We start from the raw sequence: 17,480 nt of genomic DNA, 5'->3' as shown, positions 1-17,480 counted from the left end.
GAACACAAATTTTCTTTATCAGATATATTGGGAAGAACATGTTATAAGGAGTCAGCAAGTCAAGTATTTGAATCTTGTATCTTCTATGCTAGTGATATTTTATGTGCCTAATTGTTTTCATTTTTCAAATTAGGATAATATTTTTATCTTTATTGTAAGGCTTTTAACAAAATACCTGGCATATAATAGTTATTCACACTGTAGCTGTTAGTTTTTCTACTACTATTAATAGTTGTATGCTTTTATTCTTCAGTAGTAACAATGTTATGAGCCTGTTCACTCAACTATCCAGCTTTTTTATTCATTCTTTAAACATTCACTAATCATTCACTTATTGTCAAGTTTGTGAAAATGGCAAAGGTGAATTAACCATTACCTGTTTTAGGTTAAAGGTGGAGGATAATCATGAATAGAGGTCCCTCCTTCAATCTACCAAGGAATAGAATCTAGGACACTAACATAAATATGGAAATTCAAGATAATAACAGATTTTTTCATAAATAAGATATATGTTTTGCATATGGAACCATACATGGGTATGATTTCTAGATTTTTATAAGAAAGCATGCTTTAAAGTTATTAATGATGTTTGGTATTAAATAATTCCCATTTTGGCTCTATGTTATCCACCTCCCCCCCCAAATTGAGTCAAAGTGAACGTTTAAAATTAGATAAATGGAGGTTTTATGCATTTGTTAACTGGCATATATCCCCTAAAACTCATGTTAGGCAATGTGGCATTGTACAGAGGTGAATAGATTATGCTTAGGTCTCTGGCTTCATTAGTGGATTAGTCTATCTGATGGATTAATAATTTGAACGGACTATCTGGTAGTATCTGGCAAGAGGCATGTGACCGGAGGAAGTAGGGCACTAGGGGTATGGCCTTGAAGTTCTATTTGATTCCTGGTCCCTTCTTTCTCTCTGCTCCAGGTGCCAGGAGCTGAGCAATTTTCCTCTGCCACACCCTTCCACCCTGAGGTTTCTGCCCTGGAACCAGATGATCAAGGACTGAGACCTTGGAAACTATCAGTCCCAAATAAGCTTTCCTCTTCTTAGTTGTTCTTGTCAGATATTTTGGTTACAGTGACAAAAGGTTGACTAACATGGTGTGATCATCAAGAGTGATGTTGAATAAGATGTGTGCTTCAAGAGTAAACTCTGAAACAAGGAAAGGGAGCAACAGGAAGATCACACAGAATATGACTATCCATACAACAGAACCTTAACTGTCTCCTGATCGCTATCTGTTATAAGGTTTACATATATATTTAACCTCATAGATGATATTTTATAACAATAATAACAATTACTAGAAATGTTGGGTAAATGTATTAATTATTGGGTTATTTTAATAAAATCTCCAGATGGCCTTTCTTCATATTGCTTAATTGTGCTCTTCAGGTAGAATTTAGGAAACAAATGTGATATTCTGCTTTTCCATCTTCTCTCTACTGCTTCCGATTGCCAGTGTTGTTGAAATAAAAAATGATTCTTTTCTTGTTGCTGAACATGCTTAGAATATAGGACAGGTTTTGTTAAATTTTTATTCCTGTAGCTAGAATCTATTTTAGCTTGATTCAAGGGTCACAGAATAAAACTAATCAAGAGGAGCACATGTCCCTTTACTCTGACAGTAGAAGTTGAATTCCTGTTTGGTTTTGCTCTGTCTGATTTATCTCTTCTCCCTAGTCATCTTTATGGGCTGTCTCTGCCCTCCTCTTCTCTCAGTGTAAGAGCCAAATGCATTTATCCTTCCTCAATTTCAACAGCCACTTGTATACTGACAACTCTCAGTTTTAGATCTCTGGGCAAGCATTAACTCCTGATATTCTCTGATCTACAGTTTCAAACCTTCTGGAATTTTCCATCTGACCTTTTGCAGATGGCTCAAAGTGAAACCATTTTCGCATCCAGACCTACATCTTTCTCCTCATCTCACCCAACTGTATTATCCTCCACCTACTCACACCAGAAAACCTAGAAAGCATCATTGATTCACTCTCCATTAACTCTCAAGCACTGTAAATTCTGTCTTCCCAATTTCCCCTGCTTTCTATCTGTATTATAACCACTGTCTTATTCAAACAATTTACTTATTTAACCTAAATTGCAATAGAGTTCCTGTTTCCCCTTTTTCTCTTCTTGATTTCCCTACCAATCAATTGGCTCTACCACTACAGATGACATTTTCAAAGTGTAAATTGGGCTTTTTCATTTACCTACTTTAAAATCCTCAAGAGGTTCATTAAACTCATTGGCAAAGGTATACAAATCCCCTAAGATATACTTAATAAATGAAGACAAGGTAAGCTGCCTTCTTCCTGCCATTTTCCCTCCCTCCTTTTCTGTCCCTCCTCTACCTAAATATGCACCCAAACAGAAACTATATGATACCTTTCATTTGCTGGAATCACCCATGCCTTCTTAAAGAAATTAGTTTTAGCTGTACTGTTGCTGTCACCTTCTGCCCCCACCTTACACACTCATTGTCATTCTTCAGTACAGATGGCAGCTCTGCCAGAACCTCTCTCCCATCCCCCCACTACCTTTTTTCCAAATCTGGAACCTGCTCCTTAGTAACACAGCAGCCAGTCCAGATCACTACTGTGACCCATTGATTTCTATTCTGACACCTGGATGATCTATTCTCTTAACCTTCCTTTCCTTCATCTGGGTGACTTTGAAAACTTAATTCATTGTAACCTTTTAGTAAATCTTTGTTAAAAAAAAATAATAGAATGCATTCAGTCTGAAATGTTAAGGAGTTTAATGAGATTATTTGAGTGGATTATTCTTATTTTTTTTTCTTTGCCTTTACAGATGAAGCATCTAGGAAGTATGTAGCCTAATATATAGAATATTTTTTTCTTTTTAAATTTTGTTTTTGAGGGGCTGGGATTTTAGCTTAGAGTATGTAGAGTATTTAGAGTGCTTACATAGTTATATGTGTGACTGGGTTTCTATCTCAAGCATTGAAAAAAAAATTTTTTTGGACAGTTTGTTACAGGGCTGTGTAGACACAATAATTAATAGTTTGTGGAATTTTATCATAAAAATTATATGTATCTATGCAAGATACATATACTTTTGAATTTTGGATCAAATTCTGTCAATGTTCTATGATTGCAATTATGTTTGTTATGCATAAGATAATTACCAATAAATTATTAATTGTTAATAAAATCATTCTTTACCACAGAAATGATCATTTTCTTTTTTATGTTAAGACATTTGAATAACCAATCAATTTCCTGAAAATCAAAAATAAGAAATTGATGTTTTTTGTTAAAAGTGGGAAAAATTAGATGATTTATTTTCTGTAAAGTAAAATTAAATTAAAATTTTTTTTTTAGTTTTGTTGATGGATCTTTATTTTATTTATTTATACATGATGCTGATGATCAAACCTAGTGCCTCATATATGCTAGGCAAGTGGTCTACGACTGAGCTACAACAGTCCAAGTAAAATTAAATTTTCTATAACTAAGAAATCATTTTCCTTAATTCTCACTTTTTTTTTTTTTTTTTTTTGTACTGGGGATTGATCTCAGGGGCACTCAATCACTGAGCTACATCTCCACCCCTATTTTGTATTTTATTTAGAGACAGGGTCTCACTGAGTTGTTTAGCGCCTCACTTTTGCTGAGTCTGGCTTTGGACTTGCTATCTTCCTGTCTCAGTCTCTGGAGCTGCTGGGATTACAGGTGTGAGCCACAGTGCCAGGCTCAGTTCTCATTCTTGACACTTACTCTCCAGTCCATCAGTGTAATCATTCAGAATTTTTTTTTAACTTCCCTTTTTTTCAGAAGTGAACCAATCTCCTGTATTGCTCTTAAGCCATGCTAGATATTGGTTAGAAAACTTAAGAACATCAGTAAGGTACAGATTTGCAATGTTACAGAACCATTTTTAAAATTGTTTCCAAAAATTGAATCTCATGTCATAGTAGAAGAAAAACTTTCCCTCTCTTTCTCTCTCACACACAGAAAAAGACTCAATGAAATAAAAGATTAAAAGCATACAGGGAAAAAAGGAAAGCAAGGTGAAAAGAGTACGAGAGGAAAATACATTTTAACAGCAGGGAATGACATGACAAGGAATAAAAGAATAAAATCGTTGAAAGACAGGTAGTAGAACTAGAAGTCAAAATCAATGACAAACATAAAAAGTCTGCCTACAGAAGACAGTAAATATATAGAAAGTGAAAGGATATGAATTTAACTTTTGATGACCCCAATTTTATAAATTGTTAAGAATGTCAGGATATTATTTTTTAGGTTGTGTTGTTTTAAAATTTTTCTTGAATTTAAAATTTGGAGGTTTTTCATTTTCATAATTTTAAGGCATAGAGCACATCAATGTATCATTGATGCAGCTGTGTTCAACTAGTTTGGTTCAGCACACTGGGGCACTTGGTAACTGTTATCATGCATAACAGCTGTGTTATGACACTGTTAGCTGAGAAGGATTTAATTAATTAATTAATTACATGCTCTCTCCTATACTTTTATCTTGGCACATAGAAGCTAAATAATTGAGATTGACACAAAAGTGTAAAATAAGGTGTGCAGTTTTCTTTCAAGTAAATTGTTGCTCTATTCTTAACTTTCAGTATCTCATGTTTCTAACTTTCAATAGCTATACTACCCTTTCCTCTTTTTTTAGTGTTCTCTTTCTGAGTCTGCTAATAATTGTAAATATTTTAGAGTTTTGAGTTGTCCAAATATGTGAGTAAAAATTGTCATAATATAAATATTAACCTGGAACATTAAAAGAATAAACTTCCTAGAGCCATGTTAATAGCAGATGATAAGGTCCAAATTCTAAACCAGATATATTCTCTCTCTCAAACTAATAATGTAACGATATAATTTTCTCATTTGGCAAAATGATTACAAATGTTCATGATGAATAATGATTTTATGAACAGATACATAACTCTGGAACTAAAGTAAGTGGCTTAATAGATTTTTTTTTTTTTTTTTTTTTTTTTTGGTACTGGGTATTGACCCCAGGGACACTTTACTACTGAGCACATGCACAGCCCTGTTTAGTGACAGGCTCTTACTAAGTCCCTGAGGGCCTTGCTAAGTTTTTGATGCTGGTTTGTAACTTGCAATCCTCCTGCCTCAGTCTCCAGCATTGCTAGGATTACAGGTATATGTGTCCCTGGACCTGGATGATTAATAGTGTTCAGTGCATCTCAAGATATTTGATAAGATTTTGATATTTTGAAGGCACTGTGCTAGAAAGATAAGTCACAAGGAGAGGGCAAGTGATTTGAGAAAAAAAGTATAGATAGACATTTAACAGTTTAAAAAGTAACAAGCAAAATGCTCACAATAAGTATGAAACCATTTAAGGGTTGAAGGAAGATTAACCACCTGCAAAAATCAAGAAATCTAATGGAAATGTCATTTGAGATGGGTCTAGAGGAATCTAGTTTGAAGATTAAAGCAAAGGAGATAATCAATCTCTTTCCATTGTTATTCTCTAGGTTTAGATGCTCATTCCATTTCACTTGATGATACTCTTTTGCCAAGTTGTTTCTGCACTTCAACTTCATAAACTTTCTGCTACTTGACCTCTACTGAGAGTTAATCATACTAAATTAATCACTATTTCCTTGATAAGCAAAAAAATTAATTTTTTTAAAAAAAATCACTTTATCTCTACTCATTGTATTTTCTCTGCATTTTTCATATTTTTTTCCCTTCCCTTAAGCAGATTGCAAATGAATAAAGAAGGCTTAGTTTAGTTTCATTGTGTTCCTTGACCACAACACGAATAAGTGTGTTATTGCACAGGTATTTCTGAAATATCTTTGTATATTCTTTGATTATTGACTCCCATATTGTATCATTTTCTTTATGAGCTTGTCCCTCCAAGCAAAGTGTGAAATTTCTAAGATGGGGCAGTGGTTAATGTCATTTCCTCAGGCACAATTGTCAAGTGATTTAAGTATTTCTGTGTCTGTATGTATCTGATGGAATCAGTTCCCTAAGGAAAGAACAGTATGTGTCAATGTAAAGCTTCTATAGCAGGGTTCATATAAGCAATGGTTGGTAATGAATAGCAAACTCTGGGTTCTTGAGTTGCCTCTTCCTCTGACATTGTAAATCACTAATAGGAGCACACCTAAAATTAAGGTCATGCAACCTGGAAGTGCAATACTGCTACAAATCCATAATAGTAGTTCACCACTATATAATTCTCTCTGCCTTTCAATATGCTTTGCCAGTCATCATCTAAATGGTTTTCTTCAGCTGCGGCCTAAGGTGGCCAAGCATTTTTTTCCCGGAGATCAGGGAAACACCTCCTTCTTTCAGATTGTGAGAAAAAAATGGGGCTTTCCTGCTTCTGAGAGCGGGGATTCCCTCTCAAAGAACGTGCATCCTCCACCCCGCCCACCCGCGCTGAAGGCTACCCAAGCCAAGGAGCATCCAGGAACGCTCTGGGCACCTTGCACCCGGCTTCCCAGAGAAGGGTCTGGAGCCCGGAATTCTCTAATTAGCTCGCCCCCATTGGTTGTCCCCAGGCACCCCCATTCCGTCACTGTGTTATGCTAATGAAGGGAAGGCTCATTGGCTGGGCCTCCAGCAACAGCTCCGCAGGACGAGTGCGGGGAGAGCCGGGTTGGCGGCGCCTGGGGTCGAAACCCCACCGGGTTTCCTCCTGCCTTCCCTGGGCCGAGCCGGGTGCACGCCCTCCCCGGGGACCTGCAGCCCCGAGGAAGCCCTAGCTGGAGGCTCTTTTACCTGCCTTTAGGAAAGTGCCTCACCTTCTCCTGGCGCTAACAGCCACCCCTCTGCCCTCTTTCTAGGCACCGCGCGTTTTTTCTTTTTTTTTTTTTTTCCGGAGAAGTAACTTTTGCATCCCGCCTCCCCCCAGTCCTGGGGACCAGAGGCGGTGCCGAGCCTGGGGGCGGTTCCTTGGCAGCGTTGATTCTCCTCGGAGCCAGACTTTTGCTCCAGGGCTGGGTTTGCATCATCCCATCACACCCTCGGGAGAGAGGAGCCAGCCCCCTTTCCAGCCTCAGCTTCCGGCGCTAAGCCGACCCCTCCCCCTCCAGTCCCCTTCCCCTCCTCGCATCCCTCTTTCTTTTGGCCTTAGCATTCTACCCATCTCCTCCCTCCACCCCCCCCCCCCCAACATCTTCTTTCTTTCTCCTTCCTCTCCCCCGTTTGTTGTTTGATGCTTCCCACTCTTTGAGGAAGAATGGTTGATTTGGAGAGCGAAGTGCCCCCTCTGCCTCCCAGGTACAGGTTTCGGGATTTGCTGCTAGGGGACCAAGGATGGCAAAACGACGACAGGTGAGTGGTGTGGTGCAGTGATGTTCTGTGAATACTGCTGAAAAAGAGACGGAGATGGGAGGGCTGGAGAGGGGGATGGAGAGAGCCGAAAGGGAGACGGGAACACTGGGCGAGGGAGTAAAAGGGGCTCTGACGTGTCTCTCCATTTTGACTCTGTAGAGCCAGTTGCTATAGATGAGGAACTCTTTGCCTTTCCACTTTCTTATTCTTGCGATGCATTTATTGCATTTATTCGATGCTTATTCTTTGTCTGTCTGTGCTTTCCTCGGCTGTATCAAGGTACCAGCATCCAAATGGCACGCAGTATCAGTGTCCGAGAATTTTCACTGTTTTTCTTAGGTGTGGTTAATCCATCTCAAAAATTTATCCAAGTTGATCGAAAAAGCACTTTGGAAACTTAAAATCCCCTACACCTATTCCCTTATTTCTTGTCAGCTTTTTCTTGACTAGGTGTCTACTTGTCAGTAGGAATTTTATACTGTTTTAAACATTTGGAGTTCTAGGTAGACAGTTGGTTTTAAATACGTAACAGGTACTTGGTGGATATAATAACCATTGACATAGAAAATATTTACTTAGAACAGGTAACTGTGACTGATAATGATGTCTCTATAGCATGATGCCTTTCTATGATTAGTATAATTTTAACCTGAACAGTTTGTCTCAAAGTTTCACAAGGAGAATAATTGTGAGGAAAATATCGCTCATGTGTTTTAGCAATCGCACTGCTGCTTTGTCCAGTTGAACTTATGAAATTCCTCTTGGTATCTCTGTCTCATTATTTAAAGAGCACTGTGTTTCATTGAATTCAGTATTTTCTGGAATAGTCATTTCATGTATCACATGCCACACATGTTTTTAAAATAATAAGTGTGCTAACTTAGCTCTGAGTTCAATTGAAATGCTTTCCTGAAGTTCAGTTTGGCGTTAATGTTCTGTTTGAATTAAATAAAAGATCCACTGTTGGTCCAATTAGGAATCCCCCTGCAGTCACACTGTGCAGCACACCTTTCTTCTTTTCCTTATCTGCTGGACTTCCAATGTTAACTCTTAATCCAGTAACTGGGGATTTTATCTTTGACATCAGTTATGAACATCTTCCTTGATCTCATATTACTAATTTAAAATGGATATTTTGTAGAGGATAATATTTTAATTAAATCTCTTCTTTTTAGTAAAAATGAATATGTTGGTTAAAAATTTAATGAAGAAATAACCTGAGGTATTATTCAGTATGCTTGTGAATTAGGGTATTCTGGTTAACTGTATATAATTACAAGAATATTTAAACAAGTTTATAATGCTAATTGACATGTAGATAAACTGTATTAGCTTAGTTAAATGATTTTTCAAAGGCAGATTAATGTTAATTGAAATTGAATTTATATTTATTTCAATACCTTAGAATCATCAAGTAGAATGGAAATCTTCATTGTAGAAAGTGTGAAGTGGGTTGACTACAAGAAGGGCATACTTTGGCCAAGGTTTGCTTTTTAAGTGTAATATCCAAGATGTTAATTATTCATGTGTTTGCCCTTATTTTTTAAAGGATGTTGCAGATAATGTCAATAGTTAAGTCTTTTGTTTAAATAGGACCTAAAAAAATCACTGGTATATTGAAAAGTTTTGCACAGTCATTTAAAATTTCTACTGTAATAAAACTTATGCTAGCCCAACTTTTAACTTAAAAATTAAGCCACATTTACTACACAATTAAATATTAAACATTTTCAAATGTTTGACCATTTGAAAAGATGTAACTGATTTTGTTGTTTTATAAAAATTAATACTGCCAGTTGGGTTCCAAACTAAATCTTCATTGTTAATCTTTGAAGGCAAGATCCTTAGACTCAGAGAGACCCAGATCTCAATCTTACTGAGTAGTCTTGAGCAACTAATTTAGCCATTATGAGAGGCAGTGATTTTATTTTTGTAGTGGGAATATATACCTCATAAATATCTATCTCATAAAATTGTGACAAGAAGGAAGAAGGAGAGGCACAGGACTAACAGTTGGTACTAAGACTGCCAAGTGCTTTACTGTGCTGTGTGTTATCTCAGTTAATCCTCAGATAATCCCTGAATTGTAGGTATTTTACAGAAAAGGAAACTGAGATTCTGGGAAATCAACTATTTGTCTTGGTTCATGTATCTTAGGGTAAATATGACTTGAGCTCAATTCGTTGTGACTCAAATTTCTCAAGAAACTCAAGAAAAAGGGAAACTTTTCAGTTTCCCCCCTTAGTTCATTGAGTTTGTGACAATAATATTATAGCACCTAGCATGATTCATTAAATATTGGTTCCCTTCTTCACTTCTGATTTGTAGTTTGAATTTTTTTTTTTCCAGGATCCTAAACTAATTTGCAGTAAGTAAAGCCATCTCTTTTATCTTTAATAAGGTGAAAGATTCCTCTTTGCAATTAAGTCTGAGTAGCAATCTTATTCTACTCAGTTATCAACTTGGATGAATTTCCTACAGAGTTGAACACGGAAGACTTTTAGATATGAGTAGGTAGACAGCTTCCACCAACTAATTCTTTAAGTGCTATGCTCTTGTTCCTTATGCTACTTTCTATGAATGCTTTGTTTCTGAAGTTCTCTCTCCTCTGCTAACTTCAGAAGCATACTACACCTGCATAGTGGAGAGCAAGCCACAGTTCTCCTAAGTAAGTAGGGAATTGTGTAATATATACCTCAGTAACCTTGCTCCTTGATTGAGATCATTCTGAAGCCTGTTCTACCTGGTGTCCAAGAGGACTAAGCTCCAGGTTTTCACATTGATAACTGGCTTAATACTTCGAGTTTGCTGGTTTGGAACACTCCTTTGCCCTACTGTTACTTTCTGGGGCCAATGCCTAAATAAACTTCTTTTCTCCAGTCTTAGCTGAAGTTCCACTTCTGGGGGAATCTGAATCAAGGAGTCTGTCTTCTTCATTTAGAGTTGCATACTACAAAGGATGGGGGAATTGAGTTCCACTGTGAGAAGACAGACACTTTCTACTTGATACTTGTTTTTTGAATTTTAAGCTAAACTTTAGTAGAATATGATTGATTGATGTGAAAATAAGTGAGGCATATGATAAATGAATGGAAAGGTGTTGTGAAAGAGACTACATTGATGAGCCTTTTAGGATACAGAAAGTGTATATTCCACACCATAGACTTTCTTTGAAACAACCTTGCATAGATAGGTCTCCTAAATTTATATTGTGTTACCTTTTGGTAGGTAAACATATCCTCCAACACATATATGTAATAAATGAATAAAATACACATATACACACATGTATAGTATGTGTAATAGATAAATGTAATGAATATTTAATATATTTAATGGATACAGATGCATTATCTCAGTGCTATCCTTATATAACTACCTCTACTTTAGTTGCATTCTGATATCTGAGTAGAAGGAAACTGAGTTAGACACAGCAGTGCAGAGAATTTAGCATGTGGATAGCATTAGTTCTGGGATGCCATGAAGTAAGTTTGAGGGCTGCTAAATGATCAGTTACTTATGCCTTGGGGATGTCTGCTATATCAAATGTACATATGATGCACATTGATTTCTTTGGCCTCCTGAGTTAAAAACAAAAATCTATTACAATGCTTTAAATGTCTTTAATGGCCATTTATCCATTCAGTAATACTTGAATGCTTGCTGCATCTTAGTGCCTCATTAAGTTAGGTTTGGGAAAAAATGCAGAAATATGAAACAGTGCTTCTAGCTAAGGAGGTGGCCTTCGATGTAATTAGAGGTGAATTTTCCCCAGAACAATGGCAGAGTTGTTTATGTTATGATGATGTCCTTGTACAATTTCTCTTTTAAGATTGTCAAGAAAATTCTTCATTATTTGTAGATAGTATATTCAGCATTTGCTTGAAAATAAAGTGGCCAAAGTCATCACATGAGCAATGGCTCAAGGTATTCAATTTATTTTGAATATGATATTTAGTTTTCATTGTTATCCTATGGTTGACATATGAGTAAAGACAATCTAGCTGATTTCATATGGAAGACATTCTGTGATATGTATGTAGACTTATTGTAGTATTAAAATCTATTATTTTTTTGTTTTGTTATTTGTATGATTTATAAAATAACAGAGATTTGGAGTATTCTTGTGCAGTTAAAGATAGATAGGTGTCAGGTTTTTAAACACCTTCAGACAGTTAATACAAACCCTTCTCCTCTTTCACCATTGCTTAGTAATTTTAAATTTAGAACACATTGCACTTCATGTGAATAAACTTTCACAATTCCAATTACGGTCAATGGATCATTCTCACCTGTAGTTTTAAAAGAGTAGGCCATTTATTTAATTAAGACCATTCTCATTTTTGAAAGTCAAGTCAATGTTTTCAACTTCAATAATTTTAAATATATCTCTCAGGTTTTATAGCAGCGTTTAAAAGTAATGCAAGTAAGTCCCCTAGGATTAAACCATAAAAGGATTTGAACAAAGAGTACAAGTCAATTAACAACTTAAGAGGTATTGTAAAATAGAGAAAATATTTGAATAGCTTTTGGAGTATGTGCAATTTTACTTATAGGTTGCAAAATATATTACTGTATGCAGTAAAATTAAGGGAAAGGGTTTTCCATTGGCATATGGGACAAATTTTATCTCCCAAAATAAATTATATTTTGTTTTGCAGAGTAGCCATTTATCATGGAGTATTTTTTCTAAGTTTGCAAGTTCAGGTCAATAAATATGCTTTTAAGATATTTTGAGTGCCATTAAATGAATAAACTTTTTTTCCTTTTTACTATTTAGTTGTAAAATGTAATTACCCACACATATGCAATATCTGTAAAAATGATTTAACATTTATTTTTCTAAAAATAATCTAGATAATTGTGTGCATTTAACACTGTCAGTTATACTAAGATCAATTTTTGTGAGTAAAGCAATAAAAATTAGCAACTGAGGTAGACATTGGTGCCAAAGACCCTTTAAATATATACAATGTAATTCAAAAAATTCGGAGAAAAATATGATGATGATTACTGTTTTTCAGTAGTTACCAAAATTTGACATTCATATATTATATAAAAACAGGATCCTTTCCCTTTGATCAACTCATAAAAACACTGAAATGTGGGTTTTCAAGTTACTTAGAATTTATTTTAAAAGTTTGAGTCCATTTAACCACTCTCTTGTATCCACTTTCTGTATTTAGATATGTATTAGTAATACCTGAGAATCTTGCACTTTCAACTCTGAAAATACGTCTACATGTAATAAGACTTGGACTGGGGAGTTTAGAATGCAATAATATAAATTTCTACTTAAGATTTGTAACAACACTTTCCACTAAGTAGTCACCTGCAGCTTCAAATGTGTGTTGAGGATGGATGCAAAACATAGTGATATCCAAGGAAATTATTTCACTAACTTAATTCTACCAAAATTTTAAAATATGTTTTTTCCTTCTCTGTTATTAATATAAACTTCTTAACATTAACTTTTGCAGAAATAGATTTAAAAGAAAATATTAAAAATATACAAATGAAGGCTACATACTCTTAGCTAAGTGCTCTTCATTTTTGAAACAAAATAAAAATTAAACAATATATGTGTTAACATATACCAGAAACTAGATCATGATTTTACTTCTTTGCTGACGTTAGCACTGAATATTTCTTTGGACTGTAATAATTCAAGTTCCTATTAATTAAACTGTTTCAGAAATTCATAAATCATCTTGTCATTGATGGTCCATCTGTTTTTTATTAGTGTATTTATGTGTTGCTAATGCCATCTTACTTCTGCACTAGGCTTGCCTAATCTATCTTTGGAAGTAAAAAAAGAGTTTTATACACTGAAATTTAACCAGTTGCTTTATGTACTTACTGTATGAGATTACATCAGTCTGGGTGTCATCCCCACCCTCCAATACCTCCACCCCCACTGAGGATGGAACCCAGGGGTGTTCTACCACTACAGTGCAGGCCCTTTTGATTTTCTGAAGCAGGACCTCACTAAGTTTCTTAGGCTGACATTGAATTCGCTATCCTCCTGCCTTAGCCTTCTGAGAAACTGGAATTATAGGCCTAGTCTGTCTGGCCTTTTCTAAGTAATATTTAATATTCTTCATCAAGATTTTTTAAAAACTGAGACTTTTCCTAAATAATTAAATTTTTCTCTGCAAAAGTAATCAAAACCAAAGATAATGATCCAGCAAGACAAGTCATTTCACTTTTGACATTCCTTGATTGCATATGGGATTATGGATATGGATATCTATATCTATATCTATATCTATCTATATCTCTATCTATCTATCTATCTATCTATCTATCTATCTATATATATATATATAAATAACTTTGTATCAGGTATAGAACGCAAGGGCGCTTAACCACTGAGCCACAATCCCAGCCCTTTTTTCTTTTTTTTCTTTTGAGAGAAGATCTTGCTAGATTACTTATGGCCTCGCTAAATTGCCAAGGCTGGCTTTGAACTTGCAATCCTCCTGCCTCAGCCTCTTGAGCCACTGGGATTACAGTCATGGGCCACCATGTTTGGCCATATGGGATATTTTTATGAATCACCAAAAGATCTTAATCATTAGATAGCAATCAAGCTGCAGTTTATGAAAAGACTTGCAAACATTGTGAACCCTAGTGAACAGAATAAATTATGTCCATATTGATAGCAGTATCTCCTCAAGTTCTTTGAGAATAGGATAAATATAAATATAGCTATCTTATTGAAGAAAGAGGATTTTTAGATAAAATGGCTAGGAATAAAAATGTAAAATGGGTCAATTCAATGTGGTAAATCTGAAAGTATATTGAAATAGATCAATGTATAGGGTCAGAAAATTGGTACAATCGATATAAAATTGGTGGATGACCATCATAATAAGCAGGTTAATATTATCTCTGTATTAGTAAAGTCAGTTCTATTTTTGCAAATAACCTCTCTCAGAAGAAAATTCTGACAGAGTTGTGGAGAACTGGGTCTTTCTCTTTTCAAAGTTAATTCTAACCCATATAAAAAATACTATAGAAAGCTTAATCCCATTGGCATTATTCCTTTATATGCATTAAACAACTACCAACTATGAAGAAGGACACTAATTAGTAGGGATCAAATCATGAATGGAATGGATCTAGTTCTGACAACAATGAAATTTGCAGTAGTAAAATCAGACATTAATTTTTTTTAAAAAATTGCAGAAATAGACTTAGATGCTGTGAGAAGGCAAGACCTTGTTTAGTCCAGCAGACAAGAGGGTGGTTTGGGAAGTTTTTAAAGAAATCTATGCTAAGGATAGGAAGATGTTAATAGGTGAAACAGGAAATAAACATGTCAGGCTAAGGCCAGGTTGTTGAAAGGGGCAGCAGAAAGAGATAACATAGCATTTTCAAGGAACTGAGGAAAGTCGGGGGTCTTTGGAGGTGGGTTCTAGAGTTCAGTAGACAGGTCTGAGCGGGAGAATGAAAGATAGGGTTTACGTGGAACTTCTTACTGGAGTCTTCCATAGTTAAAGAATATGGGGGGCAAGGTTGGAGTTCTGCCAAATTTGATCCTCGGTCCAAAGTCACAATTGCTCAGGTGAAGTTGTAGGTGGGCTGCAAGTAAAGGCAGGGAATTGCTACCCTTTTGCATATTGATTGTGCTTCTCAGGTGTAGATGTATAACCAGGGCTAGAAAATTCTGGAGAAGTGGTAGCTATATGGGAAGTTATTAAAGTTGCTATTATATGACCAAACTATGTGAACAAATATGCATAGATGTGTATTTTACTCTTGCAACTAAATAAAATATAAAACCTGTTAATCTGTCAAGTACTTAATATAATCTGTATTAAATATTTAAAGCTAATATATAGTAATAAGTAAGTTATTTTATTCTAATTAATGTAGAAATCAAGAAATGTACCACTAATCAGAATCATGAATTTTGCTTTGTCAGCTAAACTGCATTATTAATTTTTCATTGCCTAAAACAATCATTAATACTGGCAACTATCCTAATATTATATATTATGTTTCTGTAGTTTTCTTAATTAAGGATTTGTGTATTAAAGAACAAAAACTACAATTCTTTGGGAGCTACTGTTTCCTCACATGTCCTATATCTAGCCATCTCTATCTCGCCAACTTAAAGCTTTGCTCATGTATAGTTGATTTTGTAATTTGTTCCAGAATCTTGATATTGGAAGATGCTGAACCACTGGACATTTGATTGCATATGTCTCATGTAGAAAAGTGATCATGTGTATGTTTGAGGCAGATTAATAGAAATCAAGATTCCACGAAAGAAAAACACTGAGAATGGCAATGGATCTTTTGCATCTCATTATACAAAAAGAAGCGGAGGAGTGCATTCGATTTCTGAACTTGCCTCCTCAATAACTAGGTACAACTAGAAAAAAGTGACTCATAAAGAGTCATAGATGTATATAATTTCAAGCGAAGGAGGAACTGCTGCACATACTTCGGAAAAATAAATCATTTTTGTTAAATAAATCAGTGCACCAGTGGTGTTAAATTTGCCTCTTTTGACTAGGAAGAGGAGATTGCTTTAGAGCTGGAGGTGAAGAGGTTAGAGCTTGGAATGTCCAAGTAGTCTGAAAGAAAGAGTGGGAAAATGCTTCTAGATTGGGGAAGAGGAGTATGAGAATTAAAGGAGACCCAGAAGAGGGAGATTTCTCTTCACAATTTCAAATTGAATTTTGCACTGATGATATTTATCTTCATTTTTTTTTTTTTTTTGGACAAAGAGAAGCAGGGAAGGAAACAGGAACAGAAACCCAACTGTCAAGCTTGACTTATCTGTAAGGGACAGTGGCTGGCAGCAGACTTCCAACTCTTGACCCCTTTCCTCTTTACAGTCTTAGCTTGACCTCTCTGCCAAGCAGCACTTCAGTGATTTCAGCATTTGCAATTATGCCACTGCTTTAAAAACTGAGAATCATTTTTCTCTGTGTATGCATTCCTTGAACTCAGACTTGTATTACTTCCAATTTTCACAGTATGTAAATATGTGTAAGAAATGGACTTTGCATACAAAGCCAAAAACCACAGTGAATCCAAGACATAAAGGACTGCTTGTTCTTGGCTTTCTTGTATTAGACTTACACAGAATCATAATGATGAATTGTTATTACAAAGGCACACTTAACCCATCTTGTAAATCAGTGTGTGAATAGGGATAAAAGCGGATTAACACATTTCAACCTCATTTAACTCCCTGTGGGAAAACTTGTAGATTGTCCACATGTTGCAAACAAGCAGTTATTAACAACAGGAGCCAGATGTGTGGTTTAACAATGGACAGCCTGCTGTCTCAGGTTTGTCAAAATTGAAATACTACTCAATCCCCTAGGAATCAGATAGGGTGATCAGCAAGCTGCCCAGGTTTCATTAAGGAGTGACGATAATGGCTTTGGTCACGGGCCACACCATGTGGTTATTACATTGGCAAAGTGTAGATGGAAATTTTCAGTGATTTGTTTGTATACCTTACCTATCTCCCAACATATGATTTCATGTGTATTTCATCTATATCCACTGAAAATTCAGAAGATACAGTGAAAATAGATGGTAGTTTTGAATCTAGTATTTATTATTAGATGATGAGTGTTACAAAGACCTTAGTATGTGACAAATGTTGTTCTAGGTATGTTACATATATTATTAATGTTCACCAACTTGGAGGAATCTATAATTTTTTTCCACTTTACAGATGAATCACTCAAGGTATAGAAGTATATAACTGTTCCAACATATTACCCATAAGAGATAGAATCAGAATCTAATATGCTTACCAACTATGTCTGTAACATATATTAATATCATTTAATGCTCTTGAAATAACAGAAGAAACAAAATACAACAAATATAAAGACTTATCAGGACACAAAAATCACAAAATTTTTCATTTTCTAGGCCAGTGTAACAATTGCTAGTTTAAAAAGAAAGTTACATAATTTTTGAAGTCAGCAATATTTTTCAGAAGGAAACTTTTTCTCAGTTAAGTGTAGCATGGTGTTCATTGAGTCTAAAAAAAAATGGATTGAAGTAGAAAATTGGCAAAACAATCAAGACAGAGATTGCATCTTTATTTATTAATTTGAAATAGACTTATCACAACTAGTATCGGAGGAATAAAATAAAAATAATAGAATGGCTAATGTGAAAAAA

At 35.3% G+C, this 17,480-nt stretch overlaps 1 protein-coding gene across 6 annotated transcripts in view; it reads left to right on the top strand.

Annotated features, from left to right (window-relative positions):
- The first annotated feature begins 6,622 nt into the window (after positions 1-6,622).
- Kcnt2 (potassium sodium-activated channel subfamily T member 2) overlaps positions 6,623-17,480 on the top strand; it is a 360,005-nt gene continuing 349,147 nt past the window's right edge. For all 6 annotated transcript variants that reach the window (XM_005335358.4, XM_040276882.2, XM_005335357.4 and 3 more), the window contains exon 1: positions 6,623-7,316. In XM_005335358.4, coding sequence (XP_005335415.1) covers positions 7,222-7,316 — 95 coding nt within the window. In that variant the 5' untranslated portion in view covers positions 6,623-7,221. The remainder of the gene's footprint in view (positions 7,317-17,480) is intronic.

Source organism: Ictidomys tridecemlineatus, chromosome 10, assembly GCF_052094955.1.
Source record: "Ictidomys tridecemlineatus isolate mIctTri1 chromosome 10, mIctTri1.hap1, whole genome shotgun sequence".
NCBI lineage: Eukaryota > Metazoa > Chordata > Mammalia > Rodentia > Sciuridae > Ictidomys > Ictidomys tridecemlineatus.
This window is presented reverse-complemented; position numbering and strand designations above follow the sequence as displayed.